The sequence below is a fragment of the Ursus americanus genome, chromosome 1 (genome assembly GCF_024610735.1).
Source record: "Ursus americanus isolate L20-20 chromosome 1, mUrsAme1.1.p, whole genome shotgun sequence".
NCBI classification, from domain to species: domain Eukaryota; kingdom Metazoa; phylum Chordata; class Mammalia; order Carnivora; family Ursidae; genus Ursus; species Ursus americanus.
In genome coordinates this window covers 81,866,459-81,891,111 of record NC_142127.1, presented here as the reverse complement: position 1 = coordinate 81,891,111, position 24,653 = coordinate 81,866,459, and the positions used below count along the sequence as shown (strand labels likewise).

Sequence of the window (24,653 nt, the reverse complement as noted above, 5' to 3'; positions counted from 1 at the left end):
TGGGTCTGTAGAGATTAGTGGCTTTGGGAATGAAAAGTAAAGGGCAGAAGCAAGGCAAAGTTCAGAGATAACGACAAGCAAACAAACAGCATTTGGGAAAACTGAATTTCTTACAGTGGGAAGTGCACAGCCCACAGCACTGGAGAGAAAATCAATGCTACTTACTGCTCTGGAGTCTGTGAGGGGCGACCAGACATGAAGCTGCGACATTCCTCAGGTGCAGAGGACACCTGGCCTTTATCCGCAATGCTTCCTGCCTCTGACCTACGCAAATGGTGCAGTTCGCCAATCAAACAGAGCAGGACACCCCTCCTTAACACTTCACATACTTCATAAAGCAAAACACTCCGTTATAGACAAGTATATTGCTTGCAAACCCTAGGTCATCGTGAGTCTATACCGTATGAAATTTATATCCTACCCTTTGATTCATGACCGAGCTGCCTTATTGCCTAAGAATACCACCAACAATGCAGAGTCATTAACTACAAGCAGAATTTTAAATTTAGGAGTTTCTTTTAATCTTGGTAAGTGGCATATTCTACAGAATAGGTATACGGTAAATTTATATTACTAGAAGGAAAAACAACAGGGCACTGCTCAGCAATTTGTATTTTGCCATGTTTAAAATATTACTTACTGAACAGGAGGATATGGTAGCAATAATTGCTTTTCCTCTCTGGACAGAAATGTAAATTATCTAATACGGAAAAGACTAGCACAGATGGCATTTCACCATATTGCTGAGAGCTATGAAGTGAAGGTCAAGTGCGTGCAAGCCTGAGATCAACCGTGCTTTGATTTATAGAGAGGCAGGATTTATTTGATAGTAAACACATCCTTTTTCTAAGCTGCAGCTGGACTATCACCAGTGATACCATTTATACAAGATAGTTCCACCAGCTCTGAACAGAGTAACACACCATAGTGTGAACCACATGGACAGTACGACAAATTACTTTCTATTGACATAAGGCCAACGCTTATAGCTCAAGTTTCCAACCTTTTACTGCCTGCAGTCTTAGATTCTGATTCATTCTCCTCCACCTTTTTCCCTGGTGCCAACTTCTCAGCACTGTCAAGCAAAGCGCTGAGGGCCACTCTCCTGAAGACATTCCCGTGAGCCTCTTTGATAAATTGGACCAGCTGACGGATGTCACAATACAGCCCCTGTTTGGATGCAATAAGGAAAGTTGGGGGGAAAGTTGTGTGATTAAACAGTTTTCACAGGAAGAGAGGGAGAAGTTAATTCCTTAGGCTTAGATCAGCATTAGAATCATAAAAGGAAGACATTTTACTATAAGGAAACGGATGGTACGTGGTCTCTCCATTGTTCCTGTGGCAACATTACCAAGAATCTTGCCTGTGATCCTTAGTGTGAAAAAGGATGGTTACCATGCTTCATATTCAGAAAGGTGGCTGTGTCATCAGAAAGACATCAATTTACACTTTAAACCACTGGATTCCCAAGCTCTAATTTTCCTCTCTTAATTATGACTTCTGAAAAGATGTCTGCAAAAAAAGGCAATCAGAGGTTTGTTTAGACTAGAGATTTCAGTCCCTCTTTAGCTTCTCCAAATTTTCTGCATCACTGCGGTAAAATATGCTAAGTCCTCTAGACACTTCTAACAGAGCCTTATATTCAAGAATAGTGCATTTTGCTGGATGTATTTAACAAATGTGTATGTTGAAGTCCATCTGAACATGAATTGACTATGAACTAAAGATGATGCAGGGCTATTAAAGCCAATATATTGATAAATCCACATTTAAAAAGATATATAGGACCTTTTTTTCTTGAGCTATTAACGTTTTCACTCAGCATTTCCCCCTCTCACTTCAAGAAGGTAGTTACTGTATTCTTTGCCTTAGGAAAGGTTCATGGCAAAGCAAGACACTGAAGCCTAAAAAGCACTTACCGTGATAGTTTGGTTTTCAAAACCTAAGACCACTGGAACAATCATGCTCATGAGCCTTAAAAAATCAGAAAGAACAGTAACTGAGGAAAACATGGAAAGAGTGTTTTTTCAGTACTCTGGGCGGAAACATCTTGTGCCCTCATTGTACTCTTATAGCTCCCTCACAGAAGGAACAAGACCCCCAAAAGTGTGGGTTCCAAATTCACCAGAGTGCCCAGCCCTAAGCACCCAGCAGAGAGCAGTATGCAAAATAATAGGTATGGACTAATGGTTGAGACCCATGGAGCTTCTCAGGTCCTAGGTCCTACCAAAGACTCGGGATCTTTGCACCACTCCGTGAAGTAAAGAAACCCAAGAATGTTGGGGTTCAACTTTCAGCCACTCTGGTGGGATGGGGGTTCCAAGTCAAAACCAAGATGATTTAAAGAAAATTAAGAAATACAGTTATTTCTTCTATACCTGATTTTGCAGACTAAAATGTATAATCAGTGCTCACATGTATTATAATCAACTTGTCAAAGTACTTCTTGCTGTGACCAAATTAAATGCGTGGATGGTGCCCATGTTTTTCTCAAGCTCCCAGAACTCTGCTGAGGGGGCTTTGACAGTCAGCAAAATTCAGTTCCCTTTGGTTTAGGGTTTTAGTTTATCTCAAGTTATGGGAATAGTCTCAATGGTTCAGAACAGCTTAAGGTGATTTCCTTGATTTAGATAGATTAGCAGATAGTGTCAATATGTATAAATAGGCTGATTTCTACACAAAAATCAAGTTAGAACCACTAACTTGTTATATAGCCTGGTTCTTCTCCCACACTCCTTGTGGCTTTAGTGGTTTAGTTAACACATTTATGGGGGAGTAACTAAAAAATTGCGGTGTTCTATAAAAGAAAACGAAACTAATTTCGGCAGCATATTTACATTCATTTTTTGAAGTAAGTGTGGTTTCAAAAATGCTTGGGACAATATTCTTTAATATTTCATGAGCTAATAGGCTGTACTCAAGCACCTCTTTCTCTTTAAGGACTCGAAGTACCTTGCAACTAGCTCAGCAGCCACCACAGAACCTATGAGGTGGAAGAGGAAGATATGTCAGTTTTCAAGTAGTTTAATGAGTAACAAGGAGAAATGTGTTACTGGGGCTCTACCATGAGTTCCTTGTCACTTTGGAAAAATAGATTTTAACTTTAAGGTGCCAACTTTTAAACTTCAACTTGTCTTTCTCAGGGGCACGACTGAGAACTTTTCTTAGAGCGGAGACCAAGAACTCCTGTGGGAAGAAGAGGTGAACTTCTCACCAGATTCTCAGGGCTGTGCAGTTCATGCGTGGTTGAAGCGCAGCGTGTGATAAGGGATTTAAACATGGCGCTGACGATGATGCCTTCCACGTTTTGGGCTGTGGATTTGTTGTCCACCGTGGTGAAGTTATTTCCAAACCCAGCCTTGTCTGGAATGCAAAGGCATCAGTTCAAGGCAATGTTTCCCTTAAGCTACACAGGTTAAAGAAATAATGAAGTACGTGGCACCCAGGAATCAGTGAAGGGCTACACTAAATGCAGAAACAGAAGATACCCCTGGTTTAATCATCTTTACGCAGACTTGGAGATAAACAATTCACAGTCTCCCTCAGAGTCTTTACTAGGATATATACCATCATGTTGTGGAATGTTTCTATTGATAAATCTTAGCAAAGATAATAATCCCTCACTGGAGACAGAATTTCAGTCAGCCTTTCTGGTGGTGAGGAATGCTGGCTCCTCAGTGGAAATCCTTCAGTCATTGGGAAGTAGGGGTGGGGCCAACCAAGTGAACCGGGCAGGCGGGGAAAGGGCCATGTGCGGGGGGCGGGGAGGATTCACGCTGGCAACAAAAAGGAGACTGAGTCCTGCCAGGAGCTGCATAGACCTTGCAGCAGCTTCTGGCTCCCAGAGACTCTGTAGGCCTACAGAGAATGAAAACATACAACCTCTCTTAGAGCCACTTCCTTATAACTCACTGACATGTGAAATGTGAAATATGAAATGCCAGTGAACTGAAGCCATTACTCTCTGATGGCATTTTACGCTTGTTTTTCACATACCCACAGACTTTTCAGAGGGGACACATTAGCTATTCCGGAGCCATGCCAGAAGATTCCTAATGACTGTGAGCCACCTATGGACTGTTGGGTCAGGGTGTATGTAACTCCAAAACTAAGCAGATAGGGACCTGTGTGTTTGGCTGGCTGGTTCACTGTGAACTTCTCAAAAGTCCCAGGGGGAATTCGTCACCTCGAAGTAATTCACTTTATCACCAACCTCTCACTGTCTGCGTCAGCTGGCAGGGGATTATCCCTAGATTTTATATCACAAAAAGAAATCTTTTGGTCTATGCTTGTAGTTTCTATCTCAAATAGCTTAAAAAAGAGAAAATAGTTTGTAACCAGGAATTTCTGTTGCAGTATCTCAACTACAATTCTCACTTTATTATTTTTTAAAATCTGTAATGTACTCAGCTTAAAACATCTTTGATGATATACATTATTTTAGGGGCTCTATAAAGGAATAATGTTTTTTTTTAATAGCATCACCAAACAATGAAGTCTGGGATACAAATAGGGAAACTGCTTCCAAATTCCAAATTCAAATAGATCTTCATTATAAATTAATAAAACTATAAATTAATTATAGTTTTAATTATAGAAATTGGCCTTACAACCATTGGCTAGACCCTAATACTATAAATTAATCAACTATCATATAAACCATAAAAGGCTATACTAAGAAGTATTTCTTCCCAGGCTCTAATTAAAATGTGTATGTGACTTAACTCAGGCTTCATCCAGCATTTTCATTTCATTACTGTAGCTGCATTAGAGTGGTATTGAAGGTGTTGGTTTATTATGAATGCCATCGGTGACCACTGGCCCCCCACACCACAGGTCTCTACGGTGGAGTTTTTCTTAAAGCCATGGAGTTATAAAATGGTTTGTGGGACTATCTATACATCCATTTGCCTGTTTCTAAAAACAATTCAGTATCTATGTGTGTGTATATGAGTATATCAAAATTGTGCTACTACTATGTTTATATATATCTTTTCTTTTCTGTTTTATTTTGTGACCAAAATCTCCAAGTACTGTGCCTGGCACATCATAGGGACTCATTTCATATTTGTTGAACTAATAAATATACTCCCTTGTTCCTTGACTTCTGCCTCAATTATCATGCAACAGAAAGTCGTGTGAGGGAGGGACGAGTGCCATGAGTGATGGTTTGAGGGGCTAACTGTGAGCATACCACAGCTTTACTAAATCCCCTTTGCTGAGGAAAGCTGTCATCACAAAGCCTCCAAAATGTGTCATCAAAGACGATGTGCAAGCTTCTCTTATTTATACTCTATTACACACACACACACACACACACACACACACACACACACACACCCCTTTCCCTCTAAATTCTATCCCCACATATTCCGGGTACTTCTGAAAGTCTACCTGCTTCACCCATAGTGATCTCTCCTGGAACTTGGCATAGCTTTACTTACTGTCAGTGACCGGCTCCATACAAAATCCTAGCAAAGCATGCAAGAAGTCCACTACATTATTGAGAGAGTCCTTGTTCACATAGTCCCTCATGGTTTGTCGGAACTGCATCTTATCTAGCTTGTATAGCTTAGTGAGGCAGTTCTGGGCCTGCAATGAAGGAAGAAAAGTGAAAAAGTCACAGGTACCAGCTTAAGCTAAGGATACCATTAGTCCAAGACAGAAGCCTGCAGAAGGCGAAGGCTTCCATCCATCCCTGCTGGCTGGTGTGAGCCAACCCTGCTACTCCCTCTCGTCTGAGCAAGAGAGGGGCAGGGATAAGCTGAGCAGTATGAAGGGCTTTGAGAAGCGCTGCTCCAAGTGAAACCCAAGGCTAATGTCTAATGCTGGTGCCAGAGGAACTCAGTCTTTTCACCAAGATCAAGATCTTAAGATCTCAATGAAAAAAAGCTCAAAGTGTCAAAAACTAGGCAGATTACAGAATTGGTCATCTAGGTTTAGAAAATTTCAAAGGCTTTGTGTAAGGGGAAGAATTGTGCCACTCCCATGTTCAGCTACTTTGAACTTAAGTAGATTTAAGGGGGTGGGGGGATGAGAGAGATGTGGGAAGGGGAAAATCCTTGAAGGAGGGAGGAGGCATAAAATAAAGCCAGGTCTAGTTTGTTTATTCATGTGTCTGCATTTGAATGTGCAAGTTTGATATTTAAATAGAAATTGACCTTACAGATATGAAAACCAAGCGAACATTGGCTAGACCCTAATACTCTCAATTATATTTCATATGATCCATCAAATAATTCTGCCACCTGGCAAAGGCGAAGGGAATAATCCCGCCATCAGAACAAATAAAGGCACAGTCATTGGCTGCAGAAGGCCACAGACAGAAAGGGAGGGTACTATCTGGTGCATTCAAAGCCTCCCAGCCCTCTCCTACCATGAAGAGAAAAGTCACATGTGTGCAGTGCTTAGCTGTTTAAAATGTGTTTCTCGCTTGTAAGTGCATAACAGAATTTGACTTTCACACCTGATTTGATGAGCACCCCAATACTACAGTGGAGGAAGCTGAGGCTCACAGAAGTCAAGGACTTTGTTCGAGTTGACACGGTTCACAGCAGAGCCTAAATCAGGAGTCAAGAGTCTTGCCCTTTCTTGTGGTTATATCTCTTATGATACAGTAGTCCTGCGAAGAGTCCAGATAATGACTGGGGCAAACATATTTAGATACCACCCACTTTCAGAGAGAACTTACGATGATGGATGAATAGAGTTTAGTTGATATCCTGAGGACACATTCTGTGTAAGAGATACAAGGAAGTCCATGACAAAGGAATGAAATGGGGAAATAACAGGAGACTCTAGGTTGAGGGAAAAGTCTAAGGCTCAAGGAAAGGGAGGTGGCTGGGTGAGGACTGCCTTAATCGAGGATGGAAAACTTCGGACGACCAGGCACATCATGGAAGTAAGATAAGAGAAAGCAATCCCTAAGAATTCAAATTTACAAGGTAGGCCCTTAATGGTTTCCCAGAAGAAAAGTTAAGTTACATCACTACTTAAATCAAGGCCCAGAGAAAGATTCTGGAAAAATTTGAGAGGAAATAGACAGATTTTTCAAAGACTGAAACTTGGAATTAGCAATAAACTTCTTGGTATGTGACCTTGCTGTAATTCCCCATCTGTATCCCAAAGTCAGGTGAATTGATAATTGTTTTCATTCGCCCTTTACTAGGTCCTAGAATATTGAGACATTAGGTGTTTTGATTCCAGACAGGTTATTGGTTGCTAGGTCTTAGGCAAGCTCATTTTTTTTCCTTACAAAATAAATGCTGCTTCCTATAAAATTATGCTTTCAAGGCATTTACATAAAATATTTCCTGCATGAAGAAGTATTTAATTATTATCCCATAAAGAATTTGTGAAGATCTTCATTGCTATACTTAAGAGGCACTTTAAAATTCTGGGTTGGAAAGCCAGGAAGCACAAATTATCCTATCTTCTCTCCAAAATACACTAAAGACAGCATAGTTTCAGATCCACTCTTTAGAGGCTACTTGACTGTCTGAATGAGTTCTATGGGAAGTTTGAGCAAGAATCAGACTATCGAACCTTAAGTATTTTGATTCTGAAATGAATATTTTAAACTTCCCCAAGAGATATAAAACTGTCAGAGTGAATTCCCTTTCAATAGTTTTGAACCACAGCAAATGATTACTCTACAAGACACATGCTGGAATTATTAGACATTTTGATGTATATCATTAAAGTAATCTTCTATTTCTTCCTTTCTTCCTCCCTCCCTCTTTCTTTTTATCTTTCTCTCTCTCTCTCTCTTTTTTTAAAGATTTTATTTATTTATGTGACAGAGAGACAGCCAGCGAGAGAGGGAACACAGCAGAGGAGTGGAAGAGGAAGAAGCAGGCTCATAGCGGAGGAGCCCGATGTGGGACTCGATCCCGGAACGCTGGGATCACGCCCTGAGCAGAAGGCAGACGCCTAACGACTGCTCGATCCCGGAACGCTGGGATCACGCCCTGAGCAGAAGGCAGACGCTTAACGACTGCGCTACCCAGGCGCCCCTTCCCTCTCACTTTCTTAAAGAAGTATAGAGTCCCTGATCTGGTAGAAGTAAGAAATATTCTTAACATCTTGAAAGTTAAGTAACTTCTGAAAATTCGATGTTTTAGAAATTTGTAAAGACCCAGCTTCTTGGCAAATAGACTTTCCCAGGGATAATGTCTCAAGTTTGTATCTCTTGGGCAATGTGTTTTCTGAGCAAGGAGAGGCAAATAGAATCCCTAGAATGAGTATTAAACTGGGCTACAAGAGTATGGAAGAGTTGCCCTGTAAGTTAGGAAAGCTGAGAAGACAGGTGAAAAACTGTCTGGACAGCCTGATAGGAAATGTTCAGTCATCTCACGAGGAAAGCATGGTGGACTACTGAGCAGCAAATGGTCTCACAAGTGGCTTCTGATCCAACCAGCCCTATCTTCTCCAAGTCATGAAAGACAAGTTCTGGTGTCAGAGCCAGTTTATACCTCCAACTAAAGCATGACACTTATTATATTTAATGTGTCATTGCATGGAATTGGTCTTCTGTAAGAGGAGTGATAATGTTTTCGCCACAAAGGCATTTATTCATACTGTGATACAATTAAAAATCAAGCAATAAAAATCACACATGCATGCTCAAAGATGGGGCCAATGTCAGCTTTCTATTGCCTTATTATTATTTTGATTTTTAAATTTTGGGCCTCAAAATCTAGATCTTGGTCAAAGTTGTCATGCTTCAGAATTTATAAGTTAATTACTGTGAATATAACCCCCCCATATACAATCAATGAATATAATACAACATAAAGAGTATAAGGGAAAGAGACAAGGGTGGATAGATGGATAGATGGGTAGATGACAGATCAAAAAAGAAACCCAGCATGCTCGGACTGTGTGAACATTTCATGACAAAAACTAATACCAATAAAAAATGGGTTGGCATTAGATGTTGACATGATCCTAAAACTCTGCTGTCACGTGCCAAAGGGTTTCCTGGACTCAAATTTGCATAAAACCCTTATTTGCAGGAGGATATTTTCTTAGGATTTCCGTTCAAATGTATGTCAACTGTCCCAGCTTGGACTTGCTATGGAGGGGGGTTATTGCTCAAGAGTGAAGGGAAAAGTAGCAATCAGCTGAGGCAAATGAAATGAGCTGGAATAAGACCATGTTCCATGACAGAATTATGCTTTGCAAGCCCAAGCGCAGAGTTTCAAGTTTCACACAGTTCAAAGGGACGTGATCTCAAATACGCAGGAGTCAAGGTTCATTCTCAAACAAAGCAGCCAGAACGGGACGGGCTACTTTTACAGTCCTGTTTTGTCCCAATAAGGGCCATTTTCCATATCTATGTAAGAATGACAAACTAAGTCCTAAACTTGGATCCCATTTTTTAATATAAAATATGTTTCTATAGTACCCAGGCAGATGATTAAAAAGTCATTTGTCACAGCCCGTCAAAGGCTTGTTAAATATATTTATCTTTGCAAAGGTCTTTCAAACTCTAATTCACACGTTCCAATTATACACCCTTTCACCAACTGGGAACTGGCCTGCCCTAGGCAGGAGGCAGAAGTGCTTTCCCAATTAAGCTTTCGTAGGCCTGGGTTTTTGAGGTCTTGAGATATGTCGTGGGAATCCTCCCACTCCGAATCAGCATTAATCATCTCTATGAAATACCATATTTTTCAGGGAACGCTGACCCTCATTGTCAAAGGACTCATTCCTAAATTGGAGGCAGGGAAGAGGGAGAGAAATGGAATCTACTGTAATTCTCTTACATTCTCTCGGAATACCTGGTGTCTCAGACGATCTCCAGAGAGCCCTCGATGTCCTTCTCCACAACCATAGGCACATCCCAAAGACTTCACTATTCTGATGAGCATGGTCAGAGCAAGCCTATGGTTGCTCACAGGTGTGCTTCCATCCTAGAAAAGTCACAAAGCCCTTTTGGTACTGACATTCCATTTTGTGATTAAACCAAGTTTTATATGTTTTATGGTGAGCACGTACAACTTGAGAAACAGAATTGTCAAGGGCTCAACAAGCAAGTTAACCTTTCTAAAATCCAGAATGCCTTTTAAAAGAAAAAAACGTGCGTATTTTGATCACCCTCTAGTGCTAAAGCATATGAACGTAGAGCTGTTGATTAGAAAACATGCTTTCCGTATCCTTGGCCGACTATCAGAACCACCTAGAGAGACAATGGGGACTATCAGTGATGAAGGCAAATAGATTTTTCCAGAAGTTACCCTCATCATCAGGCTTCTGAAAGTACTACCAGGCAATGATTATTGCTAAACTTCTGGAAATGATCAAGGTCTGGAACTTTGAAATCACAAGGCAACTTCTGACATTTTTAAGGGACTTTCTAATTTTTTATTTTCACTGTATTGTAATACTCACGCACCAGCAAAATGAGAATATATAGAAATTTGTCAACATTCAGCTTGTTTCTTCCTTTGAGGGTAAATAGGAAGCCCTCCTGAGATGAATAACGAGAATGGTTATCATCCTCTCTTTTGTCCCATTTAATCCTTGTTGTTAGTGGAGGACACAGCTTCCAGAAAAATGAACTTCTGTGAATTATCTCCAAAGAGGCAGAAGGATCCTAATAATTTCCCTTTCTACATCGGTTTACTGTGCAGAATAAAGGAAATAATGGATAAGCATTGTTCTGTAAATGGCGAAGGGCTTTTCCACTGTCATGTGGATCAGGGGGCTACGTACAAGGTCAGGCCACACATGGAAAGGACTCAAACCTGGGTAGGCTGTGAAAGAGATGGAGTTACCGAGACATCGTCCATAAAATGGCAGGGGAGACTCCCCTCTCCTAAACTGAGGCAGGTGGTTCTCCTTTTCTTTTTTTTCTTTTTCCTCTTTTTTATCTACAGACTCCTGTAGTGGATGCAGTGCTGAGATGTCCCCTGCTGAACTGAACATTCTCTGAGACTGGAAGTGTTGCTGGCAGACCGCTCTCTACTGAGATCCTATCCGCCATTGCTCTTAGCTAAAGGAGAGCTGCCTCACCTAAGGTGAATGCTCTTCCTGGTAGCAGTCTGCCTCCAATGGCTGGTCAAAGGCATAATGTGGGTGGGGGGGCTATAAAGGTGGGCTCCCTTCCTCCACCTGGAGATTACTTTGAAGAGTCGTCCTTGCTTTAGGGCTCCCTGTGTGATGGACTGAGGTCTCTGTTACAACTACATTGTCAGTTCCACTTCTCCTTCCACCTCATCCTGCTCCTTTTACACCTCAAAGATGTTGGTCCTGAGAGGACACCCCAGGAAACTTCCTGCACACACATCTCCACATCCAAGTCTGTTTCCTGGGAACTCTGTAGATCAGAAGGGTGCAAATGGAAGACTAAGACTTACCAATAAACATTTATTTACTTATTTATTATATAGACACCAATTCAGAAATGTTTTAGTTTGGCTTCAAATCTTAGCTCCATAACCTTGGGCAAGCCACTTAACCACTCTGTGCCCCACCAAATGGGAATCATAATACCTATATCATACAGCTGTGAGGCTAACATGAGTCAAAACATGTGAGACATAAAATAATAGCAAAACAAATGTTAATTATTATTTCTAGGTGTGGGACACTGCTCTCCTTTGAGGCAACTTTGTGCAAATTAGAAAAGGCATTCCTGTGGGTGGATGAGTTAGAAAAAGATGGGCCCTTTGAGTAGACGCAGCCCTTAGCCGAACAGCTCAGTGAGCAGCGTGGACTGGATTTCAGTCCTTCTTGGCCCCGCCTCAGCCACGAGCCCTGATGTGCTCAGACTGAACAGCCAAAGGCAGGAAATAGTGCCTCAGAAAAGTTCACCCTGGGTAGGCCCTGATTTGGAGGATTTATGTCCATTTTTAGATTACTATATATTCCCTTAAAAAAAAAATCCCTAGTTCCAAAAGCTCTTGGTAAATATCTATTCAGGTTTGATTTTATACCTTCAGATGTCCCTAGGATTTAGGTTCCTCTTACAGGAGACATTCAGAAAAATGTACCAAGCTACAGGCAGAAATCAGGACAGATATTAAATAACATTTCAAGCTCTCAGTATTAGTTAGTAGCATATATAGAAATAGAAATTAGATCTTCCTTTCTGAATTAATAAATTCCCCATGCTTCTGGTATTACTAGGTTGTAAAATTAGATAAACTCTCCGATTTCACTGAAAAGAACACAGATTTAGGGCAGAACAGACCTGTGTGAATCACAAATTCATGCACTTAACCTACAGTTGGTTTTATTTTATAAATTCTTTGTCTTACAAAGAATATTATTTTCCAGAACTAACTACAAAACGATATCTTGGTGGCTGTTTTGGAGACTACATAATCTGACTTCAAAAAATTCCATCTAATCAAGAGTGATAACTTCAGTCAAAATAATGTTTATATTATCAACTATCTAGTATAATAACTAGATTTTAAATAGGCAAGAGACTTGTGGTTCTACAATAAGAAATCGAATGCAGATACCAATTGGTTAAAATTTTAGAAACAAAAATAAAAATATAATACTAATAATGGACCTCAGGAATTCTTAGGATACATAACAAAGCTCTCTTTAATTTAGTTGGACTATCTAAGCTTTACTAATAAAAAACCTATCAAAATTTCATAACTTTTATTTTTTCCCTTGAATATTATAATGGATATAATACCATCCATTATCTCTTTGAGTAGCCAGCTTAGATTGATAGGAAAAACATGGAAATTTACTAAGAGTGAGATCTAAGGGCTTTTAGATTATCCTCAGCGATGTACGAGAAGGTAAGAAGTTGGGAACCTTAAGTACTGGAAGGTACTGTCAGAATTGGAAAATACACTCGGGAAGCCTGGGTGGCTCAGTTGGTAAAGCGTCTGCTTTGGCTCAGGTCGTGATCCCAGAATTCTGGGATCAAGTCCAACATCAGGCTCCCCGCTCAGGGAGGAGACTGTTTCTCCCTTTGCCCGCTGCTCTTCCTGCTTGTGCTCTCTCTCTCTGACAAATAAATAAATAAAATCTTAAAAAAAAAAAGAATTGAAAAAAAACACATTTATGATTAAGTCAGAGGAAGAAAATCCTAAAGAAAGGGTTCAGGAACTCAAGAATATTGGGAAAGAATATTTGGATCAGAGACCCAAAATATTAGGAAGATAGTAGACAATGAGACAAAGAAACTCGGATGATAAATACACATTAAAAATGGATCAAGTAGGACTAGACAGAGATGGAGAAGAAATTATAAGAAGAAGGGGCACCACCACACTTACTCAGATGGACAATTCATAGTTTAGATAAATATGTAGATGGTAGAACTCTGCACAGTGTCACCTTACACCTGTAAACATTTGACCTGATGTGTCCACCATGATATGTTAGAGATTCAAATCTGCGGCTGATTTCAACTTGTCAACAGCATCTTCCAACAAAAGCCCTGAACTGAAATCAGTGTAAGTTATGTGAATTTAAGCTATGGTAATTTTTTTTTCTTTTGTTTTTTTTTTTTAAAGTAGGCTCCATGCCCACCATGGCACTTTGGAACCCAATGTGGGATTTGAATTCATGGCCCTGAGATCAAGACCTGATGAAATCAAGAGTAGGACACTTAGCCGACTGAGCCACTCAGGAGTCCCAAGCTATGGTAATTCTAATTTAAAACCCAAATTGAAGGAAAAAAACCCTAATTTTTGGCATTAAGTGCAGGGATCATAAATGAGGTGTTGCCAAGGCAAACGTAATTAAATTCAGGAATAATCAATAACAAGAAAGCTAAAAACATAAGGTGTGAAACACTGAAACATGAGAGCACCAAGGCTAGTCTTTGAAAGCAATAACAATAAACCAATTAACTGAACACAATTCTTCCCTTTCCTCAACAGTGACTGAAATTGGCTGCACAAAAAATGTGTTCCTTAGATGAAGAGAAAAAAACATTATCTTGAGGAAAAATTATACTGCTTGTTATGGACTGAATATGTTTCCCCCAAATTCATATGTTGAATTACCTCTATATGCCTTAACCTCCAATGTGATGATGTTTGAAGATGTGGCCTTTGGGAGGTAATTAGTATTAGATGAAGTCATGAGAGTGGGGCCCTAGTCTGATAAGGTCAGAATCTTTATAAGAAGAAACACCAGAGAACTCTCTCTTTCTCTCTCTCTCCTTTCTCTCTCTCTCTCTCTCTCTCTCTGTGTGTGTGTGTGTGTGTGTACAGAAAAAAGAGGCCATGTGAGCACACAGCAAGATGGCAGCCAGCTACAACCCAAGAGAAGAAGCTTCAGAAGCCTCACTGGCACCTTCATCTTGGACTTTCCAGCCTTCAGAAATGTGAGAAGCAAATTTCTGTTGTTTAATCCACCCAGTCTATGGCATTTTGTTATGGCACTCTGAGAAGAAAACATTGTTCAATTTGGTCAGACCCTGAGAATCTTGAGAAAGAGGCTATTCTTGGCAGACTGAGGGTGATGGTAATGCAGTGTAACTGAGATACTACCCTGAAGAAATAACATGACCAGGAAATGAGCTCTCACACTGCTTGAATGTCTATGGTTTTTGAATTGAGAATACTGTTTCATCTAACCTTTTCTACTAATTCCTGATGAGAACCCAGGGAAGAGATTTCTCGGCCCATGACTTGCTTTAGTGACTCGTTATGATTCTGAGTCAACAAATACCTGGCAAGAAGGCACTGGAAAGAAATTAGGAACAATAGTTCACAAGAACACTGAAGTGGTTCAGTCATACCTTCTCTTGGTTCTTATCATTCTTCTCATAAGGTCCACCACCGCCTCCTCCACCTCCGCCTCCATCACCTCCTCCACCTCCGCCATCTCCAGCTCCTCCTTCTTCTCCTCCACCATCTCCAGCTCCACTAACTGAAGGGCCCCCAAATCCACAGGCTGAACTTCCAGATACACCTTTGAACTGGAAGGTTCCCTCACTGGCTCTTTTTTCCATAGTCTCATTTTCCTTGTTTTCACTCTTCTTTCTGTTCTTTTCTACACAAGGCACCACACCAAGTTGAAGCAAGCATTCAACAATGTTTAGTGCCACATCACAGATGCGAGAACTGATGTCATGGTTCAGGACAAGATAAACAGCCTTCAGAACCACCTGCGGGGGTGGGGGACAAAGATGAACAGAGGGTAATTAATTTGCCTGAACTACCTCTTTCTACATAGATTTGGTTATTCCATTTTCTTTAGGCTGTTCTATGTACTTAAGCATAAATAATTCAGGGTACTTTTCAAATGTGCCTATTTAAATTGCACTGGGACCTTGTGTATGGGCTAAACGCAGAGTATAAGTCACCCAAAGACTTAAAATGTATGTATGAAAAGAAATGTATGTGTGTATTATCTCACTGAAGTATTCCAAAATTTGCCATAATACAGTTAATAGGGATATGGAAGAACCGTGAATTAATGGGACTGTAATTTTTTGTCCAAACAGAAACGTGTTCAACTGATTTTTTAACTCGAAGTGCTTTAATCCTCTGCCTTTCACTTTCTGTCAATAATGGATAAAGAACAATGATTTCCATATGCACATAATAGAGGAACATTTAGGCATTCACAATTGCATCATTATTTACACTTCAATTTTAAAGGCAAAATATTTTCATGTTTAAATTATGTCCTTTCATTGATGTTAATATTTTAAATTATTTGCTGAGCCCGTTTTCAAATGTGAAATAAAAAATTGTGTGAAATATAACTGTAAACTATACCAACCCTTGCATTTGCTAATAACTATAATCAAGACAGGCACTCCTGAGAATGCAAGTTTCAATCTTTTGATGGGCTTCTATTCATTTTCCATTGCTACCCAGGAGGTTTGCAGTCATGTTGCTTATATAACAAAAGAAAATAAACTGAGAATTTTTTACTCTTATTCTAGAAAAAAGGGACTTAGCATATACACATTTATGTATGTTTTATATATGTCTATTCAGGATTTGCTAACGTTTTTGGATTATAAAAATATTCTGAGATCAGATCACATCTAATGTCATGCCTGAAAAAAATTAAAAGGGAAAGGTGCCTCTGTGATGGCTGACACATTTGTGAAATTTTTTCTGTGGGTAGACTTTTCATTTTAAGGTTCAACCTTGCTAAGAATCTATATGCTCGTTTCATAGCATGACAAAAACCGGGTCAAAGAGTCAGTATATCCAAGCTTTGGTAAGAGAAATTCTTGCTTCTTACCGAAAGATCCAGCATGCCATTCTTGTGGACAAAGTTATTGGTCCCATCGATATGTTCCGTGTCCTCTAAGTAGCTGTAGTTGATGCAGGAGTCTGTGAGGCTTCGGGGCAGGTTTGCACACGCCAGGGGCTCATGCGGCATCTCCGGAATGGGCACCTGGTTGCAGAGCTTCCTCATGTGCTCACTGAAAAAGTCTGCATAGCCTACGTTGAATGAGGCCAGCGTGGTGTTGAAGGTTGCAACTGTGATTGTGGAGATCTGGGATCGCACTAATAAAAAGAAAGCGAGGTCTTAATTTTCCCCATATTAGCTTGTGACGTCATGTCAGACAGTTACACGCTCATGACCACAGTCACAGCTGAGGCTGTTGTAGATGTCTGAATTGTAGTCTCAGAGCTATTCTCAAGTCCCACAGAATTGCCTTGTGTCAAGGCCACGTAACATCTGGTAAATAATGAAGGTTATAGAAAATGTGAATTCCAACTGGCTTCCTTAAGACCCAGGCTAGAGTTTAACTTTGTTTAACAGGTGGATTTTACCCACTCTTGAATGCCAGATCCTACAGATACAGTAGGATCAATGCATAGTCAGGATTTGCTAATGCTTTCAGCAACTGGTTTAGTTGAAGTATTTCCCCACAGATTTGTGGCTGATAAAATTTTTGGTTTTATCTAGCATATTTAAGCAACAGCAAATAAGGAGGATTTTTTTTTTCTCCTTTGTTCAAGAGAGGGAACATATATTTGTGGTGGTAACCAACTGATAACATCGAATACTTGAAACATACTCCAGGGAAAAGAGGGCTTAGATTTCTGCTCATAGGTTAAGAGCATAGAATAAGAGCCCATTTTGGATTCTACCCAGACCACATGTTTTCTCCACATGAAGCATATAAAGCACTTATTTGAAATAGCAGCTGTCTGAAAAAGGGAATCCGTAGCCCTGGAAGGCAGTGACTTTCCTCCCACTGAAGGTAGACAAGCCCTTTTGAGGGACATCATTCAGGGGACCAAAGTACTGAATATAACTGTCTTCCAAGTCTCTTCTAGCCCTGTGGGTCTATGACCTTTTGAAAACAAAGATGAATGGCTTGCTTCCCCTCTGAGAAGTATGGTGTTCGCAGTGTGCCATCAGATAGCTTTTGCTACTAAGGAAATCCCAAGAATGGCTCACAAGTAAATTACCCAGTGATGTAATACATGATGCAAGTTTTCAAAAAGTACAAGGAGCCAGATTGCAATGAAGATGGAACATGGAGTAAAAACAGGAAACAGGAAAAGGAACCTGAACTCCCACCTGCAGGGGCCGCCTCCGACCCACCTTCCTTGACAGTGTTTTCTCCGTGGCTGTTGGAGTGATCTGGCAGGTCACTCACCAGGGTGTGGTGGGAGTGCGAGTGCCTGGCACTCAGGCTCTCCATCTCCGTGGCTGCATCCGAACTGCCCCGCCGGGTAAATTTCCCTGAGATGGACAAGAGCACCACAAGAGCGTTTGAAAATGATGAGATATTGTCTTTCCAAAGGACGGCAGGGAGAGTAAAGGGATATTAGGAAGTGCATGAGGCACAGCCAAACAGCAGGCATGGGAGTTGTTCTGGGAATAGTCTGGGTCAAAAATGGATGAAACTGCCTATCATAAGATCAGCCCCAATCTGAGCCAAATGTCAAAAACCATATACGGAGTCCCAGCTAGCTGTCAGTCTCTGATTTTAAGCTGGCTTTCTTAATATGCCATCCAGAAAGGGGAAAAAAAGCTTCTTTTTCTTTTCTTTACATCATCCTTTTCTAATATCCAAATTAAAGTCTGCCTTTGGATTCACAATGAAAGCTAATGCACAAGACCCTTTAAGGCCACATTTCCACACCCAGAGTCCCTAAGAAATAGGGCCATTACCTGCCTAATTATACAGGATTCTTCCATATTTAGTTAAATTATCTGCATTCCTTTGGTACTAGAGGCTAGCATCTGGGCCCACATTTCTTGACTAAACTGTTCAAGAAAGATGCAGATTTGCCCCGGAGCCCTAGGTCCAGATTTCTAAACAGGTCACTCAAGCTCTGCCCTACTTTGAAAAGTCCTTGTGGTCACCTAAAATGGTGGTTTGCCAGCCTCCTTTTTCAATGCCTCGCCTGTCTTCTCCAAGCCCAGAGAAACTTCCAAAGGAGAATGTGCTTCGGGTGGGGGATACATCCAGGTGGTCCTCGTGAAGCAGGAATGGCACTCCCATTCTTCGAGGCCTCCTCTTCCCTGTGTGGTGGAATGGGATGGAGCCTTTCCTCTCTCGGTCTTCTTTGCGGCTCTTGAACTATGAGGATGAGAGGTAAAGGATTAGGCGCAGGGCAAAGGAGAGGGGATATTCCGCTTTCCAAAGGGCGCCATAGTCTGCAGTAAAATACAGAAATGTGCCAGGAAGAAGAGATCCAGAAAATCACTGAGTATCATCCAATAGAGATGGGTGAAATTTCCATAATGGGTTAAAGGAGTGAAAGAAACAAAGCAAAAGGTAATGTATGGGTCCTTGGGTCCTTCTCCTGGGTTGGGTTGTCCCTGGACCATAGCATCAGTATCAGTTGGGAAAGTGTTAGAAATACAAATTCTCGGGTTCAACCCCAGACATACTAGATCAGAAACCTAGAAGGTAAGGCCCAGCAGTGTGTGTCTTAATAAGCCTTGTCGGTGATTCTGATACATGCTGAAATGTGAGAGTATAGGATCCCTGAGTCACCACTTGGACCAGCCAGTATTTTCTGTTCCATTTTCCAGGACTGAGATCAATTTTTCCAGACAGACTTCAAGCATGTGCCACTGTCCGTAAGGAGAGTTAAAAAAGATACAGAGCAAAAATTGGCACAAACCCACTACTCCTACCAAACAAGTTCAAAATCCAGTATAAATAAGAGTTCAGAATTTCTTGGGAAGCTTTTAAAACATACCCATGTCTGAGCCTACCCTGCAGCAATTCTGACCTAATTGGTTTGGGTTCAGGCCTGGGCACATGAATTTTTTATGGCCCCCCAGAGATTCTCATGTGCAGTCAGTACTGACAACTTATTCCCCTCTGATGACTGACATTTTTTGAAAAACTACAGCCATTGCCTATCATTGCATTATCAATGAAGGTAGACATGACTGTTGGCTTAGCAACACTCTGAGCTCATAGATAAATTAATAATATGTTCTGTGTCCTTCATGAACACAATTGAACTAATTATTTTGAAAACTAGAAAATGAAGCTACTACACATACATTATTCTACACATGTTATTTCCTAGCTGATAAGCTCCATATACTTACAGAAAGAGAGGTGGAAATGTGGGTTCACAAAAGCATCAACTATTTAGCTTGAACGAGACCTAGTTTTGAGTTTGGACTCAACCTTTTACAAACTACCAAAATTTCTAAGGCTCGGCTCCTTTCTTTCTTGAGAACAATTAACATTTATTGAGTACTTACTAAATGCCAGGCACAGTAAGGACTTTACATGCATTATCTCACTTAATCCTCATAACCTTTTGAAGTAAGCATATTATGCACCCAATTTACAAATGATACCTAGTATCGTTTGACCAGATCACAGAGGTTGAAAGTGGCAGAGCGAGAATTTGAACCCTGATTAGTTACTTCCAAGTGTATACTCCACCTTTAATTTCTCATCTTTAGAGTTCCAGTGGATGCATGGTAAATGTTTATTGAATGGAAACCTATGTTATGACTTATGACAAGTTGTGAGGGTAGAAAATCTAGTGATCTGTTGTAAGGATTTACTACTTTATTTACAGAGTTTGGTTTGTTTTATTGTTTTTAAATTGGAGATGACTTCAAGAATAAATGTTCCATGATGATCCCATCACTCTGAGTAAGATTTCAGTAAGTTTCTCAGGAGCAAAATATGGAAATTTAGGATCTTACTGGATTAAATGAGAACTATTTATACAAAATGCTTGAACCATTATATAAAATGAGATGACACATGTGAATATAAGTCACCACCACGGCTACCACAACTACTTCCACCATCACACTACTGAAAGTACTCTATACACGTCGTCAGGATTGAGTTTGGTAACATTGAGAATGGGAAACATTCATGTGCACAGAGGGACTCACAAAAGGTCATGCTGAAAGCCAGTGCTATAAGTGGGGGCTGACCTCTCTCCTCAAGGTTCCTTTCCCAACCCACCCCATTTTGCAGCATGACCTCATGTTCCACTGATTTTTTTTCAATTAACAAAATATTAAAGAGCATAAGTGGTTCTACTCACCTTCTTAAAAATGTTTATGCCAAGGTCTGAAGAAAGATCTGGGACTGCAGACCTACGTAAATTGGTCAACGAAACCTTAGAAAAGGCCTCAGGACTAAGAGATTTTTCCTCTTCATTACACTTCATGGTGAGATCCTTAATAGACAATAAAGGTAGACTTCACAATCAAGGACTTAGGGCTTTATATCCAAAGACTTTTCTTATTGAGATGTTATATTTTTAATAGGGATGTGCCTAATGTTTTGGTATCCATTAAGTATTTGACTTGTGGGTCTAGACTTTTAGAATTCATATCCTGCTATGGAGGAAATACATTATATATTAACTGTAACCCCTGTTTGGAGTTTTTAACAGTAAGAACATGAAGCTCCATTGTTGGGAAAGCTAAGAAAAGAGGGAGGAGACAGGTATCTTGTTTTCTCTTTTCATTAAAAAAGCTTTTCTGTTTAATGGTTCACCAAAAGAGATTTTTATTTTGGGCAGAATCATCTATTACTTAAACAGAGTAGCTCTCCTTTTCACTCTAACATTGCTCATGTTTACTCTTAGAATATGTAGACTTTTTCAGACATAGCTAATTCATATTTAACTAAACCAAACAACAGGAACATACTGCAAATCACACTTTTTTCTCTACATATCCAACACACATGGTATTGATGAGAAAGAGAGAAAGAAAAACTGTTCAAGCTGGTATTAGCATATTCATTTATCAAAAAGTGATTTTCAGGGGGATGTCATCAAATCAGTATATAGTCAGTTTATTTTTCCAAACATCTATAATAAATAGCAAGACTATATATCCAAAGGCAATATTTTAAATTATGATATAGAGGTGCTCAAAAATTTTGAGCTATGCAAAAGAGGGTAAACCATGTTCAGTAAAATGCTAGAGTCACACATTTCATGATATTAGTTATGAGCAGTTGTATGTGAGAACTATCTGTTAACTAGCACTTCAGTTGGGAAATTTTCCATTATTCTGGATCAACAGAGCCTTAATTCTAGAGTAGTGTGAGCGAGAGGTACTTAGATACCCTTCTTTGAATGGTAAGTTAGATGCTAAAAAGGAAGCAAAAGAATCTAGCAATAAACGATAGAAGGGAAAGGATAATAATATCAGAGTAACCCACCAATAAGGTAGTCAGCACTGGAATAGAGATGGATGCATAGGAGAAAAAGGGAATCTGTTATGGCCAAAGCTGTTAAGTCATAAGACAATGGACTGAGTTTCTCTTACTTGGGTTTTGTGGGTGTTCACTAGTGAGGGAGCTGCGGCCACCATTGAGCTGCTCCTGGGTCTGGGCAGGAGGGGAATATCTGGCTCTGGAGGCTTTTCGGGCTTCTCTTCCAACATGTGCCGCAGCCTTTGTAGATAGTACATCAGAGACCACTGAGTGCCTTCCTCAGACCAGTGGGGCTGGAGTAGGCAGCGAAGAACAGCAACGTCAAAGTAGGTGGCATAGCGGGACCTTTGGCATGGAGGTATCACAAGAGAGGCTCTGTTTCCAAGGACACAAAGAAGATGATTATATTGGCAAACATTCCAAGGGGTGACACCACATGGCTTGTAGCTCTGCTTTTCTCATTTGCTTATTTATTCATCTACTTATCTTTTGTGTAGTTTACTATCTGCCCCGCTGGTCTCACTCATTTCACCTTTGCTAGAGACTCCCCGGAAGTAGAGAGGTTCGAAAGAGTTTTGAAGGCTAGGTAGGAAATAGTGAGGCAAAGTTGAGGATGGGGCAGGAGGACAGATCTGTATTTCAGTCAGAGGAAACCAGGCGCACAAAGGTGGAGTTAGAAAAAAAATCACGAGTTTTGAGAAGGAGGGGAAGAGTAAACAACTGGTATTAGTTGGTGAGGAATTTAGGTGGTGGGTGATGGGGAGAGTCCATAGAAACAGATGGGTTTCAGATTGTGATGTTCCTTTTATACAATGCTATCAGGTTTTTTTTTTTTACCTTGATAGAAATGGGAGAATTTGTGTACTTTATTGGCTATTTTAATCTATTATTGGTGATAATAGTATGTAAAAAAGCCAAAGAAACTGCAAAGTACTAAACAAGCAAAAGTAATGTTATGAAGAAAATTTTCAAAATTTTGAAATCATTTTGAAAACTCTATAGCTATATATTCATATAAAATAGCAAAACTAATTTAAAAAAATCTCAAGTTTCTGAAATTCTATTATTCAATTTAAACACACGATATAGTCATTATTTGGCGTTCGACTTAATTACACTACAAAATAGGTTTACACAACTACTAAAAATAGTACATCTTAGGGAATGTGAAGATATGTAAGCTTAACTTCTTCATCTTGAGTAACATATGGTCCAGTGAAGGACAGCCAATAAACAACAAATTATAAACTGAGAGTTCCTAGGATTCAAAATGGAACCTTAAATCTAAGATCTAAACTTAACTCCCAAGCACAGTTTCTTCCTGGGTTAGGCGATGCAAAAGGGAAATTTTTGTACGTGCTGTCAACTAGCCATGGCACAACATACACATGAAGAGCTTCAGCAAAAAGAATGCAGCCACTGAGAAGTGAGGAGAAGTTTTGCTGAACTTCCCAGACCCGTATTTTTTTTTAACTGAAGGTTATAGATCAGTATTGGTTCAAGAAATTAATTCAGAAATATATGACTACTATTGAAATGTTAACTAGAATAAAAACTATTAGAATGCAACAAATGGAATAAAGTTTTGTTTGTTTGATGAAACTTGTTTCACCTCATGTACTGTCATTAGTCATGACATAAAGCAGATTTCTTACCAAGGGATGCAGTCGAAAGTTCAAATACACAAACCCAGACCATGTCTGGCACACTGGGGATCATTTTCACAGTCTTTGCACTCTCCTTTTTTTTAGAGCCCAACTACCCCATCTCCCCACCCACCTCCCCTCCTGCACCCCTCAGTCTGTTGCCTATGGTTAAGAGTCTCCCATGATTTGTCTCCCTCTCTGTGTCCATCGGGAGGGTGCTTGAAGCGATGAGCACTGGGTGTTGTACGCGACTGATGAGTCACCGGATTCTACCTCTGAAACAAATGCCTTCTTACGTTCTATTAACTTCAAGGTAAAGGATTCAACTTTTTTTTAACTCCTTTAACTTTTTTGCAACATCATAGTGATGCCACCCAAGGATATTTTCTCCAGTTATGGATTCAATATGCTCCCCCACACAGATCATTTTAACTGAGTCAATTAGGCTACCATCTTTAATTCTCTTTCTAAAAGCATAGCCAGTATCATTATCTGTAATGGTGAGACCAAGTGAATCCTCAGATTTATATTCATTCACTTCTTTTTGGATCCCTTTCACACGGGCAAAAATGACACATAGCTCTTGGCTATTTATACTCTCATTAGTTGTATTGTCTGCTGTGTTGAGGGACAACTGCCTAAGTACACAGTGGTTTTTGAATGTCAATGCTGCCTTGCAGTCTAATCTTGAGTATTTTGATTGACAAGTAGGAACCTACATAGAAGTTAAAACTCAACCACAGAAGGTGCCACAATACTAATTATTTAACTGAGTAGGCAGTCATATAAGGAGAAGCTTTCTACAATCGGCTAAGTCCCCATATATGTTACACTAGAATTTACCCTTTTTCCAGGGTGCTAGAATACTCTTTGAATATCAACTGCATGTCAACTTTCAGTTCACCAGAAAGTCACATAGATTCTCCTTCCAACCACTTCTCATCAGCTCCACAGTCACCAACATCTTGCATTAGGCTTATTGTAATTACTTCCTACTAGTCTCATTGCTTCTTCTCTGGTTCCTCTTCTCCTCTCCTCAAACCCTTCCAATAGATTGTTAAATCATCCTTTAAATAAAATGCAAGCTTTTCACAGTGGTCAACATGACCTACATAATCCGGCTGCGCACACCAACCCAACCTCATTACCACGATCGCCCTGGTCTACCAGATATTTATTTGCTGCCTCTTAGCTCCAAATGCATCTTTTTTCTTGTTCTGTGAAAAAGGATCTGGGACCTTTAAATATTTTTCCATTGGTCGCTGGCATGATGTTTAGCTTGGTCAGTAGATGAAATGGAAAAAGTATTGCAGAAAGAATTCTGCTTTCTCGCCCTGGTGTACTTGCTCAGTACATTCCTACAATGTGTGTGCAGCTTCTCCAGCACCAGGCTCCTGTAGTGTTGCAGGTTGTCTCGAGCTTAGCTC

The 24,653-nt window shown here is 40.1% G+C and overlaps 1 protein-coding gene across 1 annotated transcript in view; it reads right to left on the bottom strand.

Annotated features, from left to right (window-relative positions):
• Positions 1-24,653, bottom strand: part of UNC80 (unc-80 subunit of NALCN channel complex) — a 211,302-nt gene that overhangs the window by 150,766 nt on the left and 35,883 nt on the right. Inside the window, exons 8-18 of the mRNA XM_087857241.1 lie at positions 21,694-21,955; positions 20,454-20,588; positions 18,280-18,496; positions 17,512-17,652; positions 16,192-16,460; positions 14,729-15,097; positions 9,786-9,917; positions 5,445-5,592; positions 3,215-3,363; positions 1,004-1,170; positions 166-264 (exon numbers count right to left, since the gene is read on the bottom strand). Of these exons, the coding sequence (XP_087713367.1) occupies positions 166-264; positions 1,004-1,170; positions 3,215-3,363; positions 5,445-5,592; positions 9,786-9,917; positions 14,729-15,097; positions 16,192-16,460; positions 17,512-17,652; positions 18,280-18,496; positions 20,454-20,588; positions 21,694-21,955 (2,088 nt within the window). The remainder of the gene's footprint in view (positions 1-165; positions 265-1,003; positions 1,171-3,214; positions 3,364-5,444; positions 5,593-9,785; positions 9,918-14,728; positions 15,098-16,191; positions 16,461-17,511; positions 17,653-18,279; positions 18,497-20,453; positions 20,589-21,693; positions 21,956-24,653) is intronic.